A 24,216-nucleotide genomic window follows, 5' to 3' on the forward strand; every position below is an offset into this window, starting at 1 on the left:
CAAAAACCTTTGTGAACTTATGAACTTTTCCATATTTGTAAGACTGCCCAATAATGGGATTTGGTTTATTTTCCTTCCAATCAAAGCCTATCTAGAGTTCTGGATAACTCTAACACTTGCATGTTTTTAAAATCAGTCAGAGTTGAATGAATAAAATTACCTTTCACAATAACTATGGGTATTTAGAACATGGTAACAGCTTGCTATAGTGTGCATTACTACCTTTATTTACAACTCTTTTAGGTAAGCGGTCGTTACTATTTCTTTTCTAGAAACCAAGGGATAAAATCTGGCGAGGGACGTAGGGTTAGCCAGAGTTTGTGTTAAATAGGGAACTGAGCTATTAAACTCAAATAAATATACTACAGTCTGAATTATGGTATGGTGTGGTGTAATTATAGCAACTCTTGCTCCACAACAACAGGAGTAAAGGACTTATGATTAAAATGAAAATATGTCCTAGTGGGAAGACACCGTAGTGGTAAGATTCCTCAATATTTCTGTGACAACGAAGGGGTGGGGGGTGGGGGATAAAAATCAACTTTGTCAGTCATGAGACTGCTTAAAACAAGAACAAATGCACAATTCTATTATTATTATTCAGAGCTACCTTACTTCCTGCTAGAATGTCAGTTGCACTGGATTCTGATTACATGCCAGCTGCATTTTATGTAGTACGTAATGCCTAGCTATTTCAGTTCTTACAATCAATACATTGGTGAGTAAGAAAATGACCCCTTTAGAGCACTGGTTTCCCACCAGTGGGCTGGGACCGACAAGCAAGTCTCAAGCCACCATTTAAAAAACGATTTCAGAAGAGAAAGGGGAAAGAGGGTGGGATGTTTGTGTTTGCACATGTACAACGTGAACTAAACCCAAGCTGGCCAACCTCCTTTGCGGCTGTTCGTTTCCTTTTTAGCATGCATTTTGGTGCATGTCGATCGTTACTGTTGAACAAGTTCTCACGTGTGTATTTTTCCCGTTCCCGACTGGTACCCCATCCTCTCCCTTCCCTTTTCTTTCAAGCACAACCCTTCCCATTTCCAGTCTCCTGGGATTATTAGTTGCCAAGAGGATAAAAATTCAACTGTAGAGGAGGAATTGCGGCTAAAGACGGAGTACCTGCTTTTCAAAACAAGGTAACTCCTTGGATCTTCAGCTCAATAATCTCAGGTAAAACAGTACTCAGAAAGACTGAGGTAAAACAGTACTCCGAAACCACCATGTTGCCTGTAATCTTGTTACAGTCTCTCCTGGGTAGTTGCCAATCTCCAGGTGGTGGCTGGAGTTCCCCCCAGCTCACAGCTAACCTCCAAATAACAAAGATCAACCCCCCACCCACCCCGGAGAAAATGGCAGCTTTGGAAGGGGAGCTCTATGCCATCACCTCTCTGCTGAGCTCTCACTCTTAAATCTCCAGGAACACCCTACCGTGGTGGTGAATCTATGGCACTCCAGATGTTCATGGACTACAATTCCCATCAGCATTGGCCATGCTGGCAGGGGCTGATGGGAATTGTAGTCCATGAACATCTGGAGTGCCATAGGTTCGCCACCACTGCCCCTACTCCACTGAGAAAGGACACTGTGCTCCCCCAAGCCCTGACTCTCTTGCTTGCAGTCTGACCCACAGCTTCAGGTCCAGTGAAGCACTGGGTATGAAGGCCTCACCTAGATGCAGGTGGAATCAAGCTTTAGTTAAAGAGCACAAATTGTCCTTTTGCTTCCATCTGTAGCTCCCTTCTCTCGACAGAAATCTACCTTAGCGCAGTAGATCTCTGGGCTGGCAGTCAATAATCGGCAGAATTGTTTGTTCCGTGTGTGTAATTCATATATAGTATTGCATTGACTAAAACAAATTGTAATTATTAGTATAAGCTGCTTTGAACCACGAGGAAAGGTGGGATTAAAATGTCCCCATAAATTAAAAAACACACACACACTAAAAATAGCTCAGCTCTGTTTTCTTCCTTGCATGTATGCAAAGATTTTTTAAGTGCGAAAAGGGGGCTCTTTAAGGTCTGCATGTTTTCCTAACTCTTATATTGTAAACCAACCAGGGTTTCAAGGTGGGCTATGACAAACATTTGTGTGGTGTGTATATGACTGAATGACTCAGGGGTGGGTTTTGCTAGCAGACAAAAGCTGCAGCTGCCCTGGGCCCCTTCCTGGGGGGGGGGGTCCAATCACCCACAGCTCTTCCTGACCCCCAAAAGTGGGAGAAAATGGGGTCTCCCACCCATTTGTGCTCACCTTATTTGGGGCTTGAGCAACCCGTCGTGGCTCCCACCTACGGTTCACAAGGTGAGATCTAACCTTCGCTTGGCCCCTGTGGTTCAGTGCAGCAGCGTGGGAGGCAGTGATTCTGATGCCCCCACCTGGACTTTTGCCCAGGGCCTCAGATTCACTAATACTGCCCCAGAATCATGATCCAGGAAACCACCTGGATCAGCAGTGGCGTAGTGGCTAAGAGCAGTGGCTAAGAGCAGGTGCACGCTGATCTGAAGGAACTGGGTTTGATTCCCAGCTCTGCCACTTGAGTTGTGGAGGCTTATCTGGGGAATTCAGATTAGCCTGTGCACTCCCACACACGCCAGCTGGGTGACCTTGGGCTAGTCACAGCTCTACGGAGCTCTCTCAGCCCCACCCACCTCACAGGGTGTTTGTTGTGAGGGGGGAAGGGCAAGGAGATTGTAAGCCCCTTTGAATCTCCTTGCAGGAGAGAAAGGGGGGATAGAAATCCAAACTCCTCCTCCTCCTCCACCTGCTCAAACCTTTCAAATCCTCTAAAATGGCCTTGTGTGAGCCTCTGCCTGTGTATCAACAACACGGGGATAATAGAAGTGGCAGAATTCACCTCGTTGGAGATTTACACCCATAAAAATCCCAAGCATAAAGTGACATTATAAAAATACTAGACTGAGTCATCAGCCCTTCAACAGGGAAAGAAAAAAAAACCCCAACCACCGTTACTTACTCGGATGCTGTAGGAGATTCCAGACTCCAAACCTTCCTTGCAGCCGAGGTCTTTGCCTTGTTTGGTCAACAAACCGGATTCCTCTGCCCCCAGCAAAACATTTTCCTCTTGGGTGTTTGAGCTGGCCTTCAGCGGTTTGTCCAGTTCTCCCCGGGGATAAGATGACGACAGACAAGAGGTCAGGCTGATTTCTGGGGAGGTCGGGCTGCTAGGAACCGTGGCACATTCTGTCAGTTTGATTCTGGGCACCTCCTTAGTCCGTAGGCAGAAGTTCTTCAAGCTCGGCAAGGTGGAAGGGTTGGCCAACTTCAGGTTAGCCATGCGAGGTATCAAGGTGCACAGAGCAACCGGGCTGTCTGGCGTCCCTATGGCAACACTGTCGGCGGGCATGTTCGGCATTGAGGAATGAGAAGATGGAGAACCCTTAAGATGCAGCGGTCCACCCTGCGCATCTTCCTCGAACGAGGCAAGGGTCTCGTTCCTAAAACGACTGTACTTTGCCCTGTGAAGCATTCCTGGGTCTCCCAACAGTTCTACATTCAGTATGTGTCCACTGAAGCCGTGTGGAATGCGTTCTCTCATAGCCTTCGAAGTTCAGAAGCCCCACAAACAAACCCCAGGTCCCTGTTGGCTTAAACCGGCTGCCTTTTCAAAAACGACAGAAAGTAATATGGAATCAAACAAGCCAGGACGATTTTGAAAACAAAAAACAAGACAGAGGGTTTGGTGGTGGCTGTCGGTGGGGCTCTCGGCTGCTTTCCCAGTGGTTTCTTCTTCTTGATGAACCCGGCTTCGTTTTGTCTGGACATCTGGCTTTTTTTGGGGGGGGGGAATTAAATCTCAATGAGACATTTCAGCCACACACATACATGCAGGTAAAAGTGAAGAAAGCTACCAGCTGTTTCAAAGGAAAAGAGCCGTTCTTCATCACCACATTTGCAAGCAAAGCAACCTTTAAAATCGCCCTCGGCTTTCGAACGCTCACTGTCTGGATCACTAATAGTAAAACCTTGACTGCAGTAAACACGCACACACATACACAGCAGGAAGACACACACACTATTTCATACCAAAAAAAAAAATATCACAAGAGCTTAAATCGCTTCTCTTCCTAACGAAAGGAGTTTTCACTAGCCTTGTGCTTAGCATTCAAATGTCGAGTAGGTCAGCCGGGGAAAATAATTTGCATTCGAATTATTTATTCCCCAGAATTAAAAAAAAGAAAATGTTGCAGACGAAGTTCAGTTGTTCGCAACAGAAGCCTTGTCAGTTCTTGAGAGATCCCCGGACGCTGAAATATCCCAGACGCTTCCAGCAGATTTTATGATCCAGCATGATTTTATTTCAGAGCATCAGATTCACGATCGCCTACAGAAATATCTCTTGGAAGCCTTTAAGGCATCTGCAGATTTTCTTCACCAGCCAGGTCATGGTCGTTTATTTCTGTTTCTTAAAGAAAAATGAGAGAAAGAGAAGGCTGCAGTTTTTTATGAATGAAGTTTTCTGAATGAATTTCACTGTGTGCAAGCTGAATAAATCTGTGAATGAAGCTTGAGAATGGCTGTAACTGACTGACAGTCCCAGGGGTGTTTAATTTCCAGCCAATCGGGAGGCAGACCGATGACTCATGCACCATAAATACACTAAACTAGTAGCCATGTGAAATGCGACTTTTGGTGATGTGGGCAGTTTTTAGTGCACCGTTAAGTCGTGAATGGGATGAAGACATCCATCATTGCAATATCAATATCTCTCATTCATATCCCCCACCCCCTTTCCAAAGTGCAGACAGAAATTGCTCCCTTCGCACTGCTATTTCTGCAATGCAGTACCAGGAGGTTAAAATATATGTATGTATCTTTTTGCCCTGACATTTGCTCAGATGGTATAAAATCTTAAGGGAAACGATGATGCAGTGTTCTTTAAAACAAGAGTTCTTTTTTATTGACTATGTCGGTTCAATATCCAGTAACGCTTCCTGTGCCTATCAAATTTACTCCAGACACATGATGAAAACTGCAACTGAGTGAGAACAGGAAATCAGCTACTGAGTAGGCAAGGCTATAAAGTACATCGCATCCTCGGAAAGCTGCCGGCAGCTTTAACCCTTAGGGAGGCGTATAAAACAGCCTCAAAACACAGGGGCTGATCCAGTGCTTATTATCAAGGCACTGAGGACTGGGTATTGGCGCAGCGGGGAGAAAACTCAAACCCCTTCCCAAGAAAAGCTATATTTTATGACTTGTACTTGTTAAACATGCATACGTTTACTTGTTTTGCATCATTTAGTCTGCATCGGATGCTGACAGAAAGAGGAGGAGGAGGAAGAGGAGGGATTTATATCCCCCCCTTTCTCTCCTGTAAGGAGACTCAAAGGGGCTTACCAATCTCCTTTCCCTCCCCCCCCCCACACAACAAACACCCTGTGAGATGGGTGGGGCTGAGAGAGCTCCGAAGAACGGTGACTAGCCCAAGGTCACCCAGCTGGTATGTGTTAGGGTGCACAAGCTAATCTGGTTCACCAGATAAGCCTCCACAGCTCAAGTGGCAGAGAGGGGAATCAAACCCGGTTCTCCAGAGTAGAGTGCCCCTGCTCTTAACCACTACCCCGTGCTGGGAGGGCATGAAGTGTTCCAGGAGCAGATGCCCCATTCCCAGTGATTTCAGAGAACGTACCACATATTTCCTGGGTGCATCGCAGTGATAGAAACAGGAAACATACTTCTTCGGGGGAGGGGGGCAAAATACTATTGAATGCTGAGCTCTGCAGTTAATGCTGGTTGTTGCTCTTCCATGGAGGAAGAAGAAGAAGAAGTGTTTGGATTTATATCCCCCCTTTCCCTCCTGCAGGAGACTCAAAGGGGCTTACAATCTCCTTGCCCTTCCCCCCTCACAACAAACACCCTGTGAGGTGGGTGGGGCTGAGAGAGCTCCGAGAAGCTGTGACTAGCCCAAGGTCACCCAGCTGGCGTGTGTGGGAGTGTTCAGGCTAATCTGAATTCCCCAGATAAGCCTCCACAGCTCAGGCGGCAGAGCTGGGAATCAAACCCGGTTCCTCCAGATCAGAGTGCCCCTGCTCTTAGCCACTACGCCACTGCTACACCACTGGGAATCACAGAACCAAAACTGCCCGGCTTATTATAGAAATGTTTATCCAGAGGTAAATCTCACCGAGTTCAAAAAGATTTACGGAGTGCAGCCTTCGTTCTTCCAATCCACCTTAGGAGTCTGAGCTGTGAACGTGGCCTAGTTGCCAACCTCCCAGTGGAGTGAAATCAAGAAATTCAGCACCAGAAAGCTACAGTACCCCAATACTGTATTTGTACAAATATAGGATATCACAGAAGTCACTCTCCAGGGCTATGGCTCAGAGGTGAAGCATCAGGTTTGCGTGCAGAAGGTCCAGTGGTGGGATTCAAAAAATTAACCACCGGTTCCGGTAGTGGGATTCAAATAATTTAACAACTGGTTGTTGACAAGCACCATTTTAACTACCGGTTCTGCCGAAGTGGTGCGAACCGGCTGAATCCCACCACTGAAGAAGAGAAGAAAAAGAGTTTGGATTTACACCCCCCCCCCTTTCTCTCCTGCAGGAGACTCAAAGGGGCTTACAATCTCCTTGCCCTTCCCCCCTCACAACAAACACCCTGTGAGGTAGGTGGGGCTGAGAGAGCTCCGAGAAGCTGTGACTAGCCCAAGGTCACCCAGCCGGCGTGTGTGGGAGTGCACAGGCTAATCTGAATTCCCCAGAGAAGCCTCCACAGCTCAGGCGGCAGAGCTGGGAATCAAACCCGGTTCCTCCAGATTAGATACACGAGCTCTTAACCTCCTACGCCACTGCTGAGAAGGTCCCAAGTTCAGTCTTGGGCATCTTCAGTTAAAAGGATAAGACAGTATGGGAAAGACCTCTATCTGAGACACAGAGCAGGCGATACTGACCTTCGTTCAGTTAAGATCTACTACCTCTAAATGTTGGGAATTTTAGGACTAGCCGGCACAGCTAATAGCCATTAATTGATCCGGCATCCAAGATTTTAACCAGACTGATTACAAAGCCATTCTTAGCCACTCTTACAGAACAACAATAATATTCCCTTTGCATTCGTATACTCCCAGTGTTCAAAGTACTTCATGTACACTGGCCTCTATCCAGCCCTGCAGTTCTGGAAACGTAAGGTCACTTAAGGTTTTCTTAAGAGGTGGCGGCAACTTCTACTGGTTTCCCTCCCTCCTGCTTCAAACCCATACTTTGACTGAACCCTCAAACGCAGACCTGGGCATTATGCGGCCCGCGGGCCACATCCGGCCCGCCGGATGACCCTGACTGGCCCCCCTGCCTTGGAGCGAGGCATCTTTGAAAGCCCCGCAGAAGCCGGTTGCCTTGGCTGCCTGCTTCTGCAGGGCTTTCAAAAGCGCCTCGCCCCCCTGCCTTGCTGGGGAGCGAGGCGCCTTTGAAAGCCCCGCAGAAGCCGGTTGCCTTGGCTGCCGGCTTCTGCAGGGCTTTCAAAAGCGCCTTGCCTTTTGGCCCGGCCCTCCACAATATTTTCTGTTTCTTATGCGGCCCCATGGAAAAAATAATTGCCCACCCCTGCTCAAACGCCTCAGTGAGTTGTGAGCTGAACCACAGGCCATCACAGCAAAACACACAACAGTCCCTTATGGTAGACCAGTGGTATTATCCCAGTGGTGGGATCCAAAAAATTTAGTAACAGGTTCCCACGGTGGTGGGATCCAAACTGTGGCGTAGTGCCAATAGGGCTGGGCAGGGCATGACGGGGGCGTGGCTGGGCATTCCGGGGCGGGGCATTCCTGGTCAGGGCTGTGGCAAGGACGCAGCCGCTGCGCCGATCCTTGGGCGGGAAACGAATGCACGCAGGCGCAGGCTGCCACACACGCCGGTGCACCTCCTGCTAGACTGCTTCAAGTTCTGCTCGCTACTGCTGAGAGGAGGGGCGTGACTAAGGCAAAAATCACGGGGCAAAATCACCCATTAGTAACCCCCTCTCGGCACACACAAATAATTAGTAACCTACTCTCGGGAACCTGTGAGAACCTGCTGGATCCCACCTCTGTATTATCCCCATAGGGAGCTTGAAGTGTCAGCACGACCAGTTTACTTAGATTGTTATACTTGGGTCTGGAAGGACCAGGTTCGAATCCACATTTTGCCTAGGAAGTTCACTAATCCTGCCAACCCCCAGGTGGGACCTGGAAACCTACCAGAATTATAACTGTTCTCTGGACTACAGAATTCCCATGAAGAAAATGAGGGCAGATGCCATGAGGATTGCCTAGTCACACAGATTTACCACATCTCTCCCGGCACCTGCTATTGGCTTGTTTGCTGTGATGTCATGGGCCTTGTTCGGGCATCTCAAATACTTTCTTCTGAATGGAGCTTTGGATTCTGAACCCTGTGAACATTTTTTTTAAAACAAGAGTCCCTTTGGCAACTCAGTGCAATAAGGAAATGTGCCTACATTATGATAAGAATGGAGCAATCTGTCTCTTCTCAGAACATTTTAATTAAAAAATTAAATCACAAGACAGATGCACCTCTTCCCGTGTCTCTTTTGGCCCTGGGTTGTTCAATCATAACAGAAGGAAGAGGAGAGGAGGAGGAGGAGGAGGAGGTGTAGTTTGGATTCATACTCCACCTTTCTCTCCTTTCCCTTCCTCTCCCCACAACAGACACCTTGTGAGGTAGGTGGGGCTGAGAGAGTTCTGAAGAACTGTGACTAGCCCAAGGTCACCCAGCAGGAATGTAGGAGCACGGAAACACATCTGGTTCACCAGACAAAAGTCTGCCACTCAGGTGGAGGAGTGGGGAATCAAATCCGGTCCTCCAGATTAGAATACACCTGCTCTTAACCACTATACCACGCTGGCTCTCCACATCAGAGGCCCCAGCTGAGATTTCTAACTACTTTTAGATGACTTAACGTGATGATTAACCCCAATCTGAGATTTTGAATGCCCCATAAAAGGGTCCACTTTATTCAAGGCCAGTAACCGTAAGTTTTTCTTCAAGACAGCCATTCTTATGTATGAAAGGGGAACGAGAGACATCAAAAGGAAGACTCACCTTCCTAGAGGCAGTAGTGAGTGGGCTTGTGGTGTGGGAGGAAACAGATAACGTCTGTTTTAGTAAGTCACAGGGCGCTGCACATGTGAAGCAAGATTTTCTAAAGCTCTCTTTAGAACAACAGCAGAAATAGAAGCCTGGTGCAGCCTTGATAGATTTTTTTTGATGCCAAAGAGGTGGAGGGGGGGAGCAAAGTTAGCAGGATTAGGAGAAACTGCTGCAGTAGAAGGTCTTTCCTGAAATTTAAAGAGAAAGTTTGTAATTTAAAGCGGGCCTTGTTTACCCAGTCAGATAATCCGAAACAACAGTCCCGTTCGACGTGGCCCACATCAAGGAGGCACTTGCATTTGAACTTTAAAATGAAGAAAAGGACCTTACCTACCAACTTGATCAAACCAAGGCCTCTTCTGCACATGCAGATAACGCACTTTCAATCCACTTTGCAGCTGGATTTTACTGTGCGGAATAGCGAAATCCACTTGCAAACAATTGTGAAAGTGGATTGAAAGTGCATTATTCTGCATGTGCTGAAAGGGGTCCAAGTTATTCGCACTGTGTCAGACCATTGGTCTATCAAAGTCAGTATCACGTACGCTGTCTGGAAGCAGCTCTAGGGACTCAGGTTGAAGTCTTTCACATTACCTAAGCCTGATCTGTTTACCTGTACAGGGGGGCCGTAGCACCCCGCAGCTTGGATCATTGTCTTGGCGTATGAAAGACTGGATGTCGTTTAGTAGCCCATACAAGCAAACAAAATGGAGGCTGACTAGATTCAGCACACTAAAAGTATGTGGTTAAGAGTATTCTCAGCTGTATTGTCGAAGGCTTTCACGGCCGGAATCACTTGGGTGCTGCGTGGTTTCCGGGCTGTATGGCCGTGTTCTAGCAGCATTCTCTCCTGACTTTTCACCTGCGTCTGTGGCTGGCATCTTCAGAGGATCTGATGTTGGGAAAGCAAGTGGAGCACCAGTATTTTCAGCTGCTAACACCAGAGAGAGTGGATTTAGAGCCAACAGCCTTTTGAGAGAATCATGGGTATGGCCTATTTGGATCCAGATTCTATCGACTCCGGCAAAAGGCTGCGCAATTGCATCAAAAACAGACACATGCAACAAACTTAGTATGTTGATATATACCTGCCAAATGGATCCGTTCACTGTCAAGTGTTGGGAGTTCATCGCGCACACTTATTTCGAATTAATTTCTGTTCTCTACTTCAGAGCATAACCCCCCATGTAACAACAACGCAAAAGACCACCTTGGGATAGGACGAACTTTCCCACCAACTTGTGGGAGCCATCAGGGTTAAAGGAACTCAATTAAAAAGGAAGAAAAAGTTTAAGTCCCGGAACAGTTGAAGCTGAAACAAAGAGCAAGATCTCACAATGGCAGAACTGACCCTTTGCAGAGTGCAGACATACTATTCACTTCATTCTTTATCTTCTGACACACAAGAAGAAAATGCATACAATATGGCACATCTTCAATACAGTCCTAGAACTGCAAAGCCAATCATCAGAGATCTCAGCAGCAAAAATAAAATCCCAAAACATGGTCATACAGCCCGGAAACCACACAGCACCCCAGTGATTCCGGCCGTGAAAGCCTTCGACAATACTTATAGAAGAGTTTGGATTCTCTCCTGTAAGGAGACTCAAAGGGGCTTACAATCTCCTTTCCCTCCCCCCACAACACACAACAAACACCCTGTGAGAGAGCTCTGAAGAACTGTGATTAGCCTAAGTTCACCCAACTGGCATCTGTTGGGAGTGCACAAGCTAATCTGGTTCACCAGATAAACCTCCACAGCTCAAGTGGCAGAGCAGGGAATCAAACCCAGTTCTCCAGATTAGAGTGCACTTGCTCTTAACCACTACACCACATTGGCTCATTAAATATGCCTGTTCAGCTAAAATGTTTCCAGGCTGGAAATAAAACCCTTTTGGAAAGTACGGGGGAAACAACCACGCACTGTGGAGGAAACATTTTATTGTATTGTCGAAGGCTTTCACGGCCGGAATCGCTGGGGTGCTGTGTGGTTTCCGGGCTGTGTGGCCGTGTTCTAGCAGCATTCTCTCCTGACGTTTCGCCTGCATCTGTGGCTGGCATTCAGACCCTCTGAAGATGCCAGCCACAGATGCAGGCGAAACGTCAGGAGAGAATGCTGCTAGAACACGGCCACACAGCCCGGAAACCACACAGCACCCAAAACGTTTTATTTCCTGCCTGAAAAAAAAATCTTAAAAGGTCTGCGTTGTCTACTTTTCAAAAAGCGATCATTTTCTCCATGAGAACAGATCTCTGCAGCTGGAGACCTGTGGTCATTCCAGGAGATCTCCACCCACCCTCTGGAAGTTGGCAAGCCCAGCTTGAATCCCCTCCCTTTGCCAGAAGCAAATAGATCTGTATCAAATACTGGGAAACTGAACCCATTCTTAAGCAAAAAAAGAGGGGGGAAAAGAGACAGCAGGGGGGAAATTGAACCTCTCCCCCGTCCCCAAGGTTGCGTTTCAAGCCTCCCACCCAGCAGAGAAGCGAGCAACTCTCTGCTTTTATTGACCTCTTCCTCAGGAGAGCTTGCAAACTGCAGATGGATGCTTCCCGTCACGTGCTCTTCCTCCTGGTAATTTCTCAGTGTGTGGGTGGGACAGACCGCAGTCACATTCAGTGCCTTGTGAGTGAGGGGCGGAAAGGGAACCGAGAAGCATGTGCAGGAGGATTTCTCTCCCCCCCCCCCCCCATGCAGGAAGAAAGTCCAGCATCCCCCCCCCCCCCCAAGAAGCAGCCTGCGCCTGCAAAATGCACGGCTCGTGCAAAGAGATATAACAGGGGGTGGGGGTGGGGGTGGGGAATCAGCATGCTCAAAAATGATTTGGAGGAGACTGTGCAAGTCAAAGGTGTGGGAGATTTCTAGGTATTTCTGCCCGAGCAAAGCTTCTAGCGGCCCAACACAGCAAGAGGGTTTGTGGCTGGCCCAAAATCCACTGGTGATTTGAGAATCCACCTGAGGGGGAAGGGGGTGAGATTCAGGCTTCCGCATAGCCCTGTCAGGTGAAAGCAAAACCTTTGGTTCCACTTCCCAGATAGTTATGGACTATTGGCTCCCTTATCAGCCCCTTCCAACATGGCCAATTGGCCATTCTGGCAGGGGCTGATGGGAAGTGTAGTCCATAACATCTGGAGTGCCAAAGGTTCGCCACCACTGGCCATAGCCCCTCCCCATCTCTTCCCAATCGGGCATCTCCCCATCCTCTTTTGGAACCCCTTTCCCCACCTGTCCCTATTTTTGGACCCCTTTTCTCTGCCTGTCCCCATTTTTCTGAATGGTTCCCTCCTCCCTTTCCTCAACTTCACTACCCCCCCCCCCCCTCCTTATGTTTTAAACAGGCAAACTGACTTCAGTGCAGCTGGGGACTGGAAAACACACACACCAGATTCAGACAAACAGTACAAAAAATACTCACTGGTGGAAAATCCCCCTGCGATGAGGTGAGGGAGCAGAGAAGCTCTCGGACCGAGCAGGATGGGTGCGTGAAGCAACATTTGTGGGGGTTGGGGGGGGGGGCTTGGCATGTCTTTCTCCCCCTCCCCAAACCCCATATGGATTTAATGTCGTAATTCTGTCAAGCATACATCTAGCTCCTTCTGGTGGTGTATTTTAAAAAGCGAACCTATGGTGGCGAACCTATGGCACGAGTGCCACAGAGGTGGCACTCAGAGCCCTCTGTGGGCACACGCAAACAGAGTTTGTAATGTGGGGGGAAATCGCCCTTCTCCCCCCCCCCCCCACCCCATGCACACATCTAGGCTGGCCTGGGCGCTGGGCTCGATTATTAGCATTAAACCTAAGACCTAGTTTTGGGGAAACAGTGTAGGTAACCCTGTTAAGTGCTGTTAAGCCCCACTGATTTTCATTGAAGAACTAAAGTGCAATCCTTTACCTGGGTGTAAGCTTCGGTTGCTGGCAATGGGGCTTGCTTCTGAGTAAACCCTCCTAGGGTTGTGATTCACCCGTTGGAAGAGTTGCACGGTTGCTTCAAAGCAAAGCCACCGACTACCACCAAGCTTACTCCCGAGTAACGCACACCTCGGAGCCAACTGTTTTTTCTAAACTAAAACCTCAATATTCAGGTTAAATTGCCGTGTTGGCACTTTGCGATAGATAAGTGGGTTTTGGGTTGCAATTTGGGCACTTGGCCTCGAAAAGGTTCGCCATCACTGCTCTATGGCGAGCAGGTTCCTTCATGGAGGGCATGTTTTCCCTCTTGCTGGTTTTTGTCTCCCCTCAGGCACAGTGTACTTATTACATTTTTACCTCACCCTCAGAGCGTTTTGCCTCCATTTTATCCTTCAAACTACCTTGCGAGGGAGATCACAAGAGTGGGCACCAAGGGTCAGAGGTCACCCTAGGGCAGTGGTGGCGAACCTTTGGCACTCCAGATGTTATGGACCACAATTCCCATCAGCCCCTACAATTGGCCACGCTGGCAGGGGCTGATGGGAATTGTAGTCCATAACATCTGGAGTGCCTAAGGTTCGCCACCACGGCCCTAGGGGTTCCGATGCGGAGGGAGGATTCGAACTCGAGTCTTGCTGAGGCAAACACTTTTAACCACTAAGCCTGGTTTGTAATATGGGGCTTAGGCACAATCTTGGGATTCCACTCAACCCCTTTTCACACATACTGCCTTCTCCCAGCCTTTGCGGGTGGCATTGTATGAGAATTTATGCTGTTGTATTTTTTTTTTATTTGAATGAAATAACTTATTGATGTTTTTTTTAATTGATATTTTGGATTGTTACAAATTTATATTGTACATCTTACATTTCATCCTCCATATCCTTTTACCCCTTTTTTCTCCCTCCCCCCTCTTCTGCAAGTCCATTCTTTTCAATCTTCTTGTCCATTTTTCTTCTGTAATTCCAATTTCGTTTAACCAGTCTTTGAATTCCATCCAGATCCACTTCATGTCTTTTTGTTTTTCTTACCATATTTGGTTTCTTGACATTATGTCAAAAATTTCTAATTGTATTTGCTCCCATATATATTCCAACCATTTCTGCATTGTACAGATTTTTTTGTCCTTCCACCCCAATGCCATTACTGCGTGGGCTGCTCTGATCATGAGTTTGAATAGCTTTCTTTTTCTTTGTTCTATTATTGTATAATCCAATATGCCTATAAATAATAAATCTATGTTTATCTTTATTTTTACATTCACATATTTTTCTATATATATTGTAAATAACTTATTGATGTTCACCGCTCTGAGTCGGTCTGACGGGGAGAGTGGTTTACAAGTAAATCATCCTCCTCATCCAGGTAGCAAGGTGAGAAAAGGCCCAAGTCCGTCAGTACTGGTCACAATGCTCGAGTGAGATCTCTGCTCTAACTCCATATACAAACCAACTTTTGATGCTGGCATCGATTAACACTCAGCAAAAAGGGTATTTAATTGGAACGCCAACCTAGCAGGGAACTGGTACACACATTTGGAGATCTGAAATGAATAGAACTCCGCTTTACCATGGACCCTCTTTATGCTGTTCATCATACCAACATATATGTAGCCCTGAAATAAGCATTTTTTAATGTATATATTTTTATTTATGTCCCGCCCTCCCCAACAGAGCTCAGGGCGACAACAACACAGAATCTAAGTACAATAATAAAATAACCAACAGTACAGTATTTAAAACAGCATAGATGGTGAAAAATCCCGCCCCCCTCACTGCACCCATGGAGGCCAATCAGAGGTGGGATCCAGCAGGTTCTCACCAGTTCCCGAGAGTGGGTTACTAATTATTTGTGTGTGCCGAGAGGGGGTTACTAATTGGGTCTGCTTTTCCGTTAGAAATTCCATTAGGTCCAAAAATCATAAAGCCCTGTTGTTTCCTATAATGGCTGGTTGTGAAAGGTAGAAAACGGGATAATTCTCCCCATTGGGCTGTTTTAAAAAACATGTTTTAGAAATATGGTAAAGTTCCTGGTTTAAGGAAAGTATCCTTCTTTTGATTTCTAGAAACAAAATTAAGTATTTGAAAGTATTAAGTATTTGACAGGCAGTCCATTAGAGGAGAAGTAGTTGTTTCTGTTGGCAGTAGATGATAGGACTTGCTATAATGAGTTTAAATTACGGACAGAAAGATACCAGCTGGAAATTAGGAACTTTTTTTTTACAGTCAGAGTTTTTTACAGTAACAGAGAAATTATTAATTCCCCTCCCCTGGAATGCCCGGCCACACCCCCATCGTGCCCCGCCCAGCCCCATTGGCGCTACGCCACTGTTTGAATCCCACCACCACAGGAACCTCTTACTAAAATTTTTGGATCCCACCACTGAGGCCAATGATAGCACTGGTCAGGCCGGCTGGCTAGATGGAAATGCCTGGTGGAAAAGCTCCATTTTACAGGCCCTGCGGAACTCATTCAAGGCCCCGCAGGGCCCTGATCTCACTGGGGAGGTTATTGCACCAGGGCTGAGAAACCCTGGGCCTTGTGGAAGCCAGACGGACAACCTTCGGGCCAGGGGTCTCCAGTAAGTTTTCCTCCGATGAATGGAGGGATCTAATGGGGCAATACGGGAAGAGGCGGTCCCGTAGGTATGCAGGTCCAAGACCGCTCACAGCCTTCAAGGTGAACACCGACACTTTGAATGTGATCGAAACTACCTTTATGTGAACAGCTGATTTTGTGAACATTGCTCAATATTCCTCAGAAGACTAGGAGACAGCCAGATAGATAACGTTCATCTGCTTTAACAGTCTGAAACAGGAACAGCGCTCTGATAAAAATAGTGACAGGAAGCTCTATCTGCTCAATCATGCAAGAAAGAATCTCAGCTAAGGATTAACAATGGGCATCTTTTTAAAAGTTTCCATCTTAGATGGAAACTTTGAAAAAGGTGCTTATTAATACTTACTGAGATTCTTTCTTGCATGAGTAGTGCTTCCTGTAACCATACGCATGTGTGAGCCAGATACCCCACGTTCTTACCTTCAACCAGAAAAAGTGTTTGTACTAGGACAGGGATGGCGAACCTTTTTGAAACCGAGTGCCCAAATTACAACCCAAAACCCACTTAATTTATCGCAAAGTGCCAACACTGCAATTTAACCTGAATACTGAGGTTTTAGCTTAGAAAAAAAGAGTTGGCTCCAAAGCGTGCGTTACTCGGGAGTAAGCTTCGTTGGACAGCTAACGGATTCCAGTTCCAATTTGGCACTTCCAGTAGTACACCTAGCTCAGTGATGGTGAACCTTTTTGAGACCGAGTGCCCAAATTGCAACCCAAAACCCACTTATTTATCGCAAAGTGCCAACATGGCAATTTAACCTGAATACTGAGGTTTCAGTTTAGAAAAAACGGTTGGCTCCAAGAGGCGTCGCTACCTACGGGGAGTAAGCAACAGTGCAACTCTTCAACGGGTGAATCACATTGGGGTTTTACTCAGAAGCAAGCCCCATTGCCAGCAACCGAGCTTGCTCCCAGGTAAAGGATCACGCTTTAGTTTTTCGCATTGAAAATCAGTGGGGTTTAACAGGGCTTATCAGGGTCACCTACACTGCTTCCTCAAAACTAGGTCTTAGGTTTAATGCTAATAATTGAGTCCAGAGGCCCAGGCCAGCCTAGATGTGTTTGTGTGTGGAGGGGCAACTCTGTATGTGCCCACAGAGAGAGCTCTGAGTGCCACCTCTGGCACCCGTGCCACAGGTTCGCCACCACTGTACTGGGGAAACAAAGATCAGGCTAAATATTAACTATTAAATTCTACTTCTAGATTGGATACATTTCAACGAGCTCGCTCAGACACGCAGCTTCGTTTCACTTGGTGACTGAGCCCTTCAGCAGAAGCTTGAGTGTTTAAAGGAGGCCACTGAAGAACATCACAGCTAAAAACTATCATTCCACACTTCAACAGACTTCACTTAGCTGTTCCTCTGACAATAATCTGCACGAACGGCTAGCGGCTATAATGCCCACCTGGAAATTGTATCTAGGGCGTTCCCACTCACCCTGATCCCCCCCTATGCGTCGCTGCTCTCAGTGTGTGGCATCCCGAGTAGCAGCGCCGGGCATCCCCGCGACCAGCTCTGCGTGGGGTCATCAAAGCCCTTTGCAAGAGTGCCTGGGATGCAGCGTGCTCGAACAGCTGCAGTGGTGTCGGGCGGCTCTTTAATGCGCTGCCCCTGTCATGGGAGTGCCGAGAGGGGATCAGCCCTCTCCTCAAGTAGAAGCGGGGCTTAAATAAGTGGGGAAAGGCCCTAGGAAAAATGTAGCCCCCCACCCCCCCACGGGCAACCATCCTCCCCCACCACAACCAATTTTTTTTTTCACCAGGACCCAAAGGGGAAGGAGGAGGGGTGGGAGATGATTTTCCACCCCCCCCCCACGTGACTAAATGGCCGCAGCCCAGGGACATTTGACCCCATATGTCCCCCTGAGCGGTACACCCATGGGCCCACCTGGTATTTCAGAAAGCTGGTCAGGAATTGCTCTATGGTCTGAAGAAATACTGAAGAAAGCACCACCACACTATGTCTCTTAAATAATTGTTTTATTCATTATGGAAGAACCCCCACTAGTATTTACATAGTGCAAAAAGCCGTTATTACTCCCCCGCCCCCAAAAAGTACGATAGAACAATTATCCTTCATAAAAGTAAAAGGAGACAGGCAACCTCTTTATGGTACAATTGGTAATGATTTTCTAGTTTAAGTCTAAGTTTTGTTACTACAAACAAAGGTATCAAAGATTAACAGATGTTACTTTATTACAGCCTTTCTTTAAAAAGAAAAAAAGAGATACACTAACCACCCATGAACATTAATTGGGCTGTGCCATTTCTGCTGACCCTTTTTTTAAAAAAAAAACCTGTTAATTTGATTTAAATCGGTGTTTTCTTACTATTTCTGTGTGTTAAGACTGGGAAGAAAGCTGCACAATTTCCAGGTACGCCAGTTACTTTAACAAAGGTTACATACTGAATTAGTGATTAAAATCTGGTTGACTGAATATCTTGATTAGTTGGCACAACTTCAAAAGTTTTTAAAAAAAAAAAAAAACCCCAAACACTGTGACAACTCCAGCAAACAGCAGCTTTTCCAACAATACTTTTTTTGCCCACATGCTACTAAAATTGAACAACTGTCCAGTTAAAGAACTGGACCCAACAACACTGTGCATATCTAGCCCTCCCCCCCTCCCCCCAAGAACATCGTAAGTTTTCACCCGTGTGTCACTTTCAGAATTCTGACGAGTGCGTTAAACCAGAGGTTATCCTCTTTTCCTTTTTTAAAAAAGTGGTCAGATACAAGAAGTCGCTGATCAAGATTTGAACCTGTTAAATACACTGTCTAAAATTTTTAAAAAGGGGACAGGGAAGGAAACAGATTCCAGGGTTTTGTTGGGAATCTTGAACACACACTGTGATTTTTAATAGCCTACAGATAGCCTACAGATGCCAACCTCTTGCGTGACTACCCAAGGCTCTGTGCTTCAGGCCCTCTGCGTGTTTCTGCTTTCCACGGAAAGATTGCTGTACAAAATCTAGAGGTTTACAAATACTTTTCTAACCAATCATCTCAAACAGTTCGCTTTAATGACCATCTGACGTGTCGCCATCTTTCTCCTACAGCCCCTTACTTCCAATGCTACTTTTCATAAAAGTTCACTTAACAGGGTATTTAAAAGGAGTAAATATTTGCCGAATCTAAAAATTGTACCCACATACGATAGCGGAAACAAGCCTTCCTTCAGTGTACAAGAGCTTAACTGTCCGTGCCAATATAGAAATCATAATAGGTAACACTCAAAACTACCTTGGCGTTTAAAGCTAACGGAAGAAATGGAACGTGGACATCATTTAGAGGAGACAATACAGATACATATATACACACACACCTCTCACTGCACAAAAATTGGAAAAGCTTTCCTAATGTGGAATAGAAATGAACATTCTCCGAGCGCGCGCATGCATAAAATCGCATTTATTCCCAACTGGGGCATTGTGGCCACTTACCGGAAGGGAGGATAGCTTTGTTGATCGATGCCCTGTTTGCCCCAAAAGAGATTTGCTGCAATTGGAGGGGGTGGCGGTGGGGGTTCCTACTAACAAACTGTGAGGCAACAGGCTTCCTTTACCAAACTTGGAACTCTATGTTGGTCGATAATCAATGCTGGATATGCAATTCTTTCCTTTTACGTAGCAGCTGAGCATCTTAACGCAATCTACGCTCAGACTGTTGCTTTAAGAGCCACAAGAAACAGGTGTTTGAGTTGCTAGTTCCCAAAAAAGGAATGGGCGGGGGGAGACGCCAGTCTGCGATTACCCAGCCAGGATGCACGCAGTCATTTGAGAACTCAAGACTTCCTCCTGTTTAACACGTGCCCAGGAACTACCTCACACACTGGTTTTGGGGGTTTTTTTTGGTTTTTTTTACTGCTATATTCCCCACGTTTTGTGACAGTATTCACTTTTAAGACACCGGTTCTGGGCTTTCCCCTGCAAAATGTATATAAAAAAGCTAGTTTCGAAAATGCTTAAAACCGTTGGTCTCAAATGATTATGTGAACAGGTACTAAGTGCGAAATATATATATATACACACATATATTTTTCTCGCTGGAAGTTCCACACTTCATAAAGTGTGTGGTTTTTGCACTACTCATAAACTAAAAGACAAAAACCCTACATTCACCATTAAAATGCATGCAGCTTACCAGGGGTACTTTCACTGACGCTCAGTACAGAGCAAAGTTGGAAAACTCAAAAGCATGCAAAAGCTAGATTTTTGTTCTCTATTTTCAGCAAGTTAATACTAAGAGCAGCGTAAAGATGCCCGAAACGTTTTCTTTCAAAATGAATCAATTCCACCCCCCACCCCCCTTGGTGAATCACGTTTCTCTCTTATGGTTTTGAAGATCTGTTTCTCCGCGCTGCCCAATGCTACGCAACAGGAGAGTTTGTACTCTTAAGATCCAAAAAACTCTCACAAACTAACCCAAGGCAAGACGCGGTGAGGCTTGACGCCTGCTAAAGACAAATCCCCCACTACTAAACCTAGCCACAGCATCTAGCTCAGTGGTGGCGAACCTTTGGCACTCCAGATGTTATGGACTGCAATTCCCATCAGCCCCTGCCAGCATGGCCAATTGGCCATGCTGGAAGGGGCTGATGGGAATTGCAGTCCATAACATCTGGAGTGCCAAAGGTTCGCCACCATGGATCTAGCTCACCATCTGGTGAAGAGTCCAATTCTTCAACTTGGGTGGGTTTTTTGTTTTTCATAGTTACATACAATTTATGAAAATGTATTCACATTCCTGAGATAAGTAAAGAGCTGGGATACGGGTCAAAAAAACGCAAAGGTAAAAAAATGCTGCCGTAGCAATCGGTCCCCTTGACGGTCCTCGCAGACACAGTGACAATGTTAAAAGGAGTCGGCATCTTTCCCAGAATGCCGTGCCAAACAGGTTTTAAGCAGGTCGGAACGAAGATCTCAAGAGCAGTGTCCCTCAAACACATACGCATCCTGGAAGGCTAGTGAAAATTTCTGGAGTGTGGTGGAGACACATTAGCAGTCGTTTTTTCTAGCTGCGCTGTAAACCAGATCAGGCTGCGAACGAACATACCTAAAGCCTTTGCCAATGCGTTGTTTCTGTTCTCAGTTCTGGTACATTACGATACAGGGCAAAACACTTTCAGGGTGAGATACAAACGACAAAGCAAATATTGGTCGCTGTCGTCAGGTTTCAGAAAAGTTACAGTCTGAGAATTTTGCATAATGGTCATTCTTGAGCCCCCAAAAACACAGCTAAATGTTTAACCTAGTGACAGTTTCCACACACATCATCTTTTCCGGGAGACACAGGGATATTCCTCACACACACACACGCACTAGCTTCGTAATGGAAAAAGTAACCGAGAGCTACAAAAAATATTTATGTTGTGAATTAAATATACTTATTAACACGACAAGAGTGCAAAATGCCGAGATGACGCACGCAAAAGCCATGGCTGCAAATCCTTACAACAGTTATGTGTTTTTTTTAAATATGAAAGTTTCCTGAGTTTGCGATTGCATTTATGGTATATAGTTAGAGTCTGTACACTTGGTATCTACAGGCCCGCAGGCGGGAATCTTCTGCTGAGATTTACACGCCTGCTTGTCCGCCATCCACTCTTCGCTGTCGGCGACCGGATCGACCTGCTCGGGGGTTTCTAGCTCTTCCTCCTCGCTTTGCTCCGTGTTATCCTCGGCGCTACTGAGGCTCTTTCCCAACTGGAGGGTCTCCATAGTCCGCTGGGTCTCGGAGACCCAAGATTCAATCCTGCTGTTGAGCTGGACTTCCTCAGGGATGGGTTGGTGAGCATAGTCGTCTTCGTCCTCCTCTTCTTCATCCTCCTCTTCCTCCAGCATTCCTGGGACAAGCGTACTGGTCGTGCTGGTCATGGAGGAGTTCAAAATATCCCTGCAGCTGCCGTCCAAGGACCCCGTGTCTGTGCTCTGCTGAGAGGCCCATTCCAGATCGTCCGGCTTCGCTTCTTCTTTCCCACTTTGCCCTTTCCCGTGAATCACCACCGAAGCGATCCCAGCCGTGGCTAGGAGGAGCTGTTTATTAGCAGCCGTCGCCGTGGTGGAACTCATTGTCGCCGTTGCCCCCGCCTTAGGGTTGACAGGTTCTTCTGGAGCGGCGACCTTACAACAGGCTCCTCTTTCATTCTCAGGGGCTTCCAGACCGTCAGATGTTTCCACCATGTTCCTCCAATTGGTTTCTGCCGGGATCAAAATGGGAGGCAGGTTGACGTTTTAAAGAGGTTTTCAAACACATACACGCGTAAATGATGACGAAACCTTAGATCAATGTCATGGGGGGTTTTTTGCGGGGGGGTGCTTCAGCAAGAGACCTACAGTGTTCTCTCTCCTGCCCACTACCTCTCACTTATTCCCCACTTCCGCCAATTCATGAGGCCACCGAGAGGAGCCTGGCAACAGCTGCTCTCCTTCTTGCTGGCTGTTCTTTCAAAGAGGAGGAGGAGGAGGAGGAGGAGAAAAAGAAGGAGGAGGAGAAGAAGAAGGAGAAGGAGAAGAAGGAGAAGAGGAAGCAGAAGAAGCAGAAGCAGAAGCAGCAGCAGAAGAAGAAGTAGTTTGGATTTACACTTTACCTTTCTCTCCTGTAAGGAGATTCAAGGTGGCTTACAAGCTCCTTTCCTTTCCTCACCCCACCACAGACACCTGGTGAGGTAGGTGAGGATGAGAGAGTCCTGAGAAAACTGTGACTGGCCCAAGGCCACCTAGCAGGAATGTAGGAGTGTGGAAACACATCTGGTTCACCAGATAAGCCTCTGTCACTCAGGTGGAAGAGTGGGGAATCAAACCCGGTTCTCCAGATTAGAATCCACCTGCTCTTAACCACTACACCACGCTGGCTCTTCCCTGCAAACAGGCAGTGAGGAGAGGCAGCAGGGCCAGGTGGCTCCAGGGGTTGGCAGAAGGCCCCCTGCTGCGGCAAGGGCTTGGGTGGGGAATCAAGGATGCCAGCCCTCAACACCAGCCCCGAACCTTACCCCTTTCCTCCGTCATCAGACAGGAAGGTTATGCAGCATATGAAAGAGTTGCCTGAGCAGAATGACACGGCTGGGGGGGAGAAAAACAACAACTTCCGTTTCCAAACAGGCTCACCGTACTCCTTTTCGTTCACCTCCGAGATGGGCTCGGAAATAACGCTGCAGAACGAAATGGCGCTGGCTGCCGAAGGGTTCCGCGAATGGCCCATGTGGTGGGGCACTTTTTTGATGTTCTTCAAGGCCTCTTCTTGCTCTTGCTCCATGGCTGAAACCATGTCTCGGTAGGCCTGCCGGGCCTCTTCCGTCAGCGACACCAGTTTATTGAAGAGGTTCTGAAAGAGAAAGGGATCCGTGATGTGATCAAGTACTACTCAAAACATCCCCTCCCCAGCGTGGTGTAGTGGTTAAGAGCAGGTGCAGTCTAATCTGGAGAACTGGGTTTGATCCCCTGCTTTGCCACTTGAGCTGTGGAGGCTTATCTGGTGAACCAGATTAGCTTATGCACACCAACACATTATTATTATTTATTTGATTTGGTATACCGCTCTACCCCCGAAGGACTCTGAGTGGTGACCTTGGGCTAGTCACAGTTCTTCGGAGCTCTTTCAGCCCCTCCCTCCTCACAGGGTGTTTGTTGTGGAGGGGGGGCAGGAAGGGAAAGGAGATTGAGTCTCCTTACAGGAGAAAAAAAGGGGGGGGGATATAAATCCAAGTTATTATTATTATTCTTCAAATACTGGGTCTTTGTTTGGGGGGCAAGATTTTTTTTATTTTTAAAAATTCAAAGCATCACACGTTATTTCGTCTGAACTGTGCTTATCCTGCGGCTATTGTGTGTTCGACTGTTTTTAAACATGTTGTAAGTCGCTGTGGCCTCCTTTTTGGGAAGTCAGGTGGGGCAGATTTTTTTAAATCAAATGAGATGTCCTCAATCACAACCACAATTGGTACAGAGACTCGGAAAGACACCCCCCCCCAAAAAAATATATTAATGAGGGATAGAGCACTCTTACCTCAGCACCAGAATAATTGAAGATTCCCACCACGCTCACTGGAACTAGCTTGTTCACGCAGCGGCCCAGTGCTTTACGCCCAAGGGCAAAGACGAAAGGGATTTCTTGCTCCCGAGCCATAGCTATTACGTTATACAGGGCTTCATCCAATCCACCTGGGTGCATGCCAAAGAGCAGAATAAAAGGAGATTAGCTTGAAACACTCACAGCTGACCAAAGCTGGATAAATTTTACATCCCCTCCCCGAATACATGAGTCAAGCTAATCATTTCACTTAACAGAAATTGTGTGTACGGAATCCACATATTGCCCAGATCTGGGTAAGCCCCAGAAGACCCTGATCTCGTTAGATCTCAGAAGCTAAGCAGGGTTGATCCTAGCAAGTATTTGGATGGGGAGACCACCATGGAATATCAAGGCAATGAGGCAGAGTCAGGCAATGGCAAACAACCTCTGAATGTCTCTTGCCTTGAAAACTCCACCAGGGGTCACCATAAATCAGAAGCGACGTCATGTTAAAAAAAAGTCTGCATGATAGAGGACCAACTAGGAAGTACTTCACACGTCGTAT

General features: G+C 46.8%; 2 protein-coding genes across 4 annotated transcripts in view; both read right to left on the minus strand.

Annotated features, from left to right (window-relative positions):
- The window catches only part of SHC4 (SHC adaptor protein 4), a 38,513-nt gene extending 26,822 nt beyond the window's left edge, over positions 1-11,691 (minus strand). The window contains exons 1-2 of one of the 2 annotated variants that reach the window (XM_048481955.1): positions 11,623-11,691; positions 2,978-4,426 (exon numbers count right to left, since the gene is read on the minus strand). In XM_048481955.1, coding sequence (XP_048337912.1) covers positions 2,978-3,559 — 582 coding nt within the window. In that variant the 5' untranslated portion in view covers positions 3,560-4,426; positions 11,623-11,691. Of the gene's footprint in view, positions 1-2,977; positions 4,500-11,622 lie in introns of those variants that run through there. The other variant, XM_048481954.1, reaches the window with a different exon arrangement.
- Positions 11,692-17,605: 5,914 nt separating this feature from the next.
- The window catches only part of SECISBP2L (SECIS binding protein 2 like), a 43,817-nt gene continuing 37,206 nt past the window's right edge, over positions 17,606-24,216 (minus strand). The window contains exons 16-19 of one of the 2 annotated variants that reach the window (XM_048481897.1): positions 23,646-23,800; positions 22,748-22,964; positions 20,301-21,840; positions 17,606-20,157 (exon numbers count right to left, since the gene is read on the minus strand). In XM_048481897.1, coding sequence (XP_048337854.1) covers positions 21,149-21,840; positions 22,748-22,964; positions 23,646-23,800 — 1,064 coding nt within the window. In that variant the 3' untranslated portion in view covers positions 17,606-20,157; positions 20,301-21,148. Of the gene's footprint in view, positions 20,158-20,300; positions 21,841-22,747; positions 22,965-23,645; positions 23,801-24,216 lie in introns of those variants that run through there. The other variant, XM_048481898.1, reaches the window with a different exon arrangement.

The sequence above is a fragment of the Sphaerodactylus townsendi genome, linkage group LG17, assembly GCF_021028975.2.
Source record: "Sphaerodactylus townsendi isolate TG3544 linkage group LG17, MPM_Stown_v2.3, whole genome shotgun sequence".
Lineage (NCBI taxonomy): Eukaryota > Metazoa > Chordata > Lepidosauria > Squamata > Sphaerodactylidae > Sphaerodactylus > Sphaerodactylus townsendi.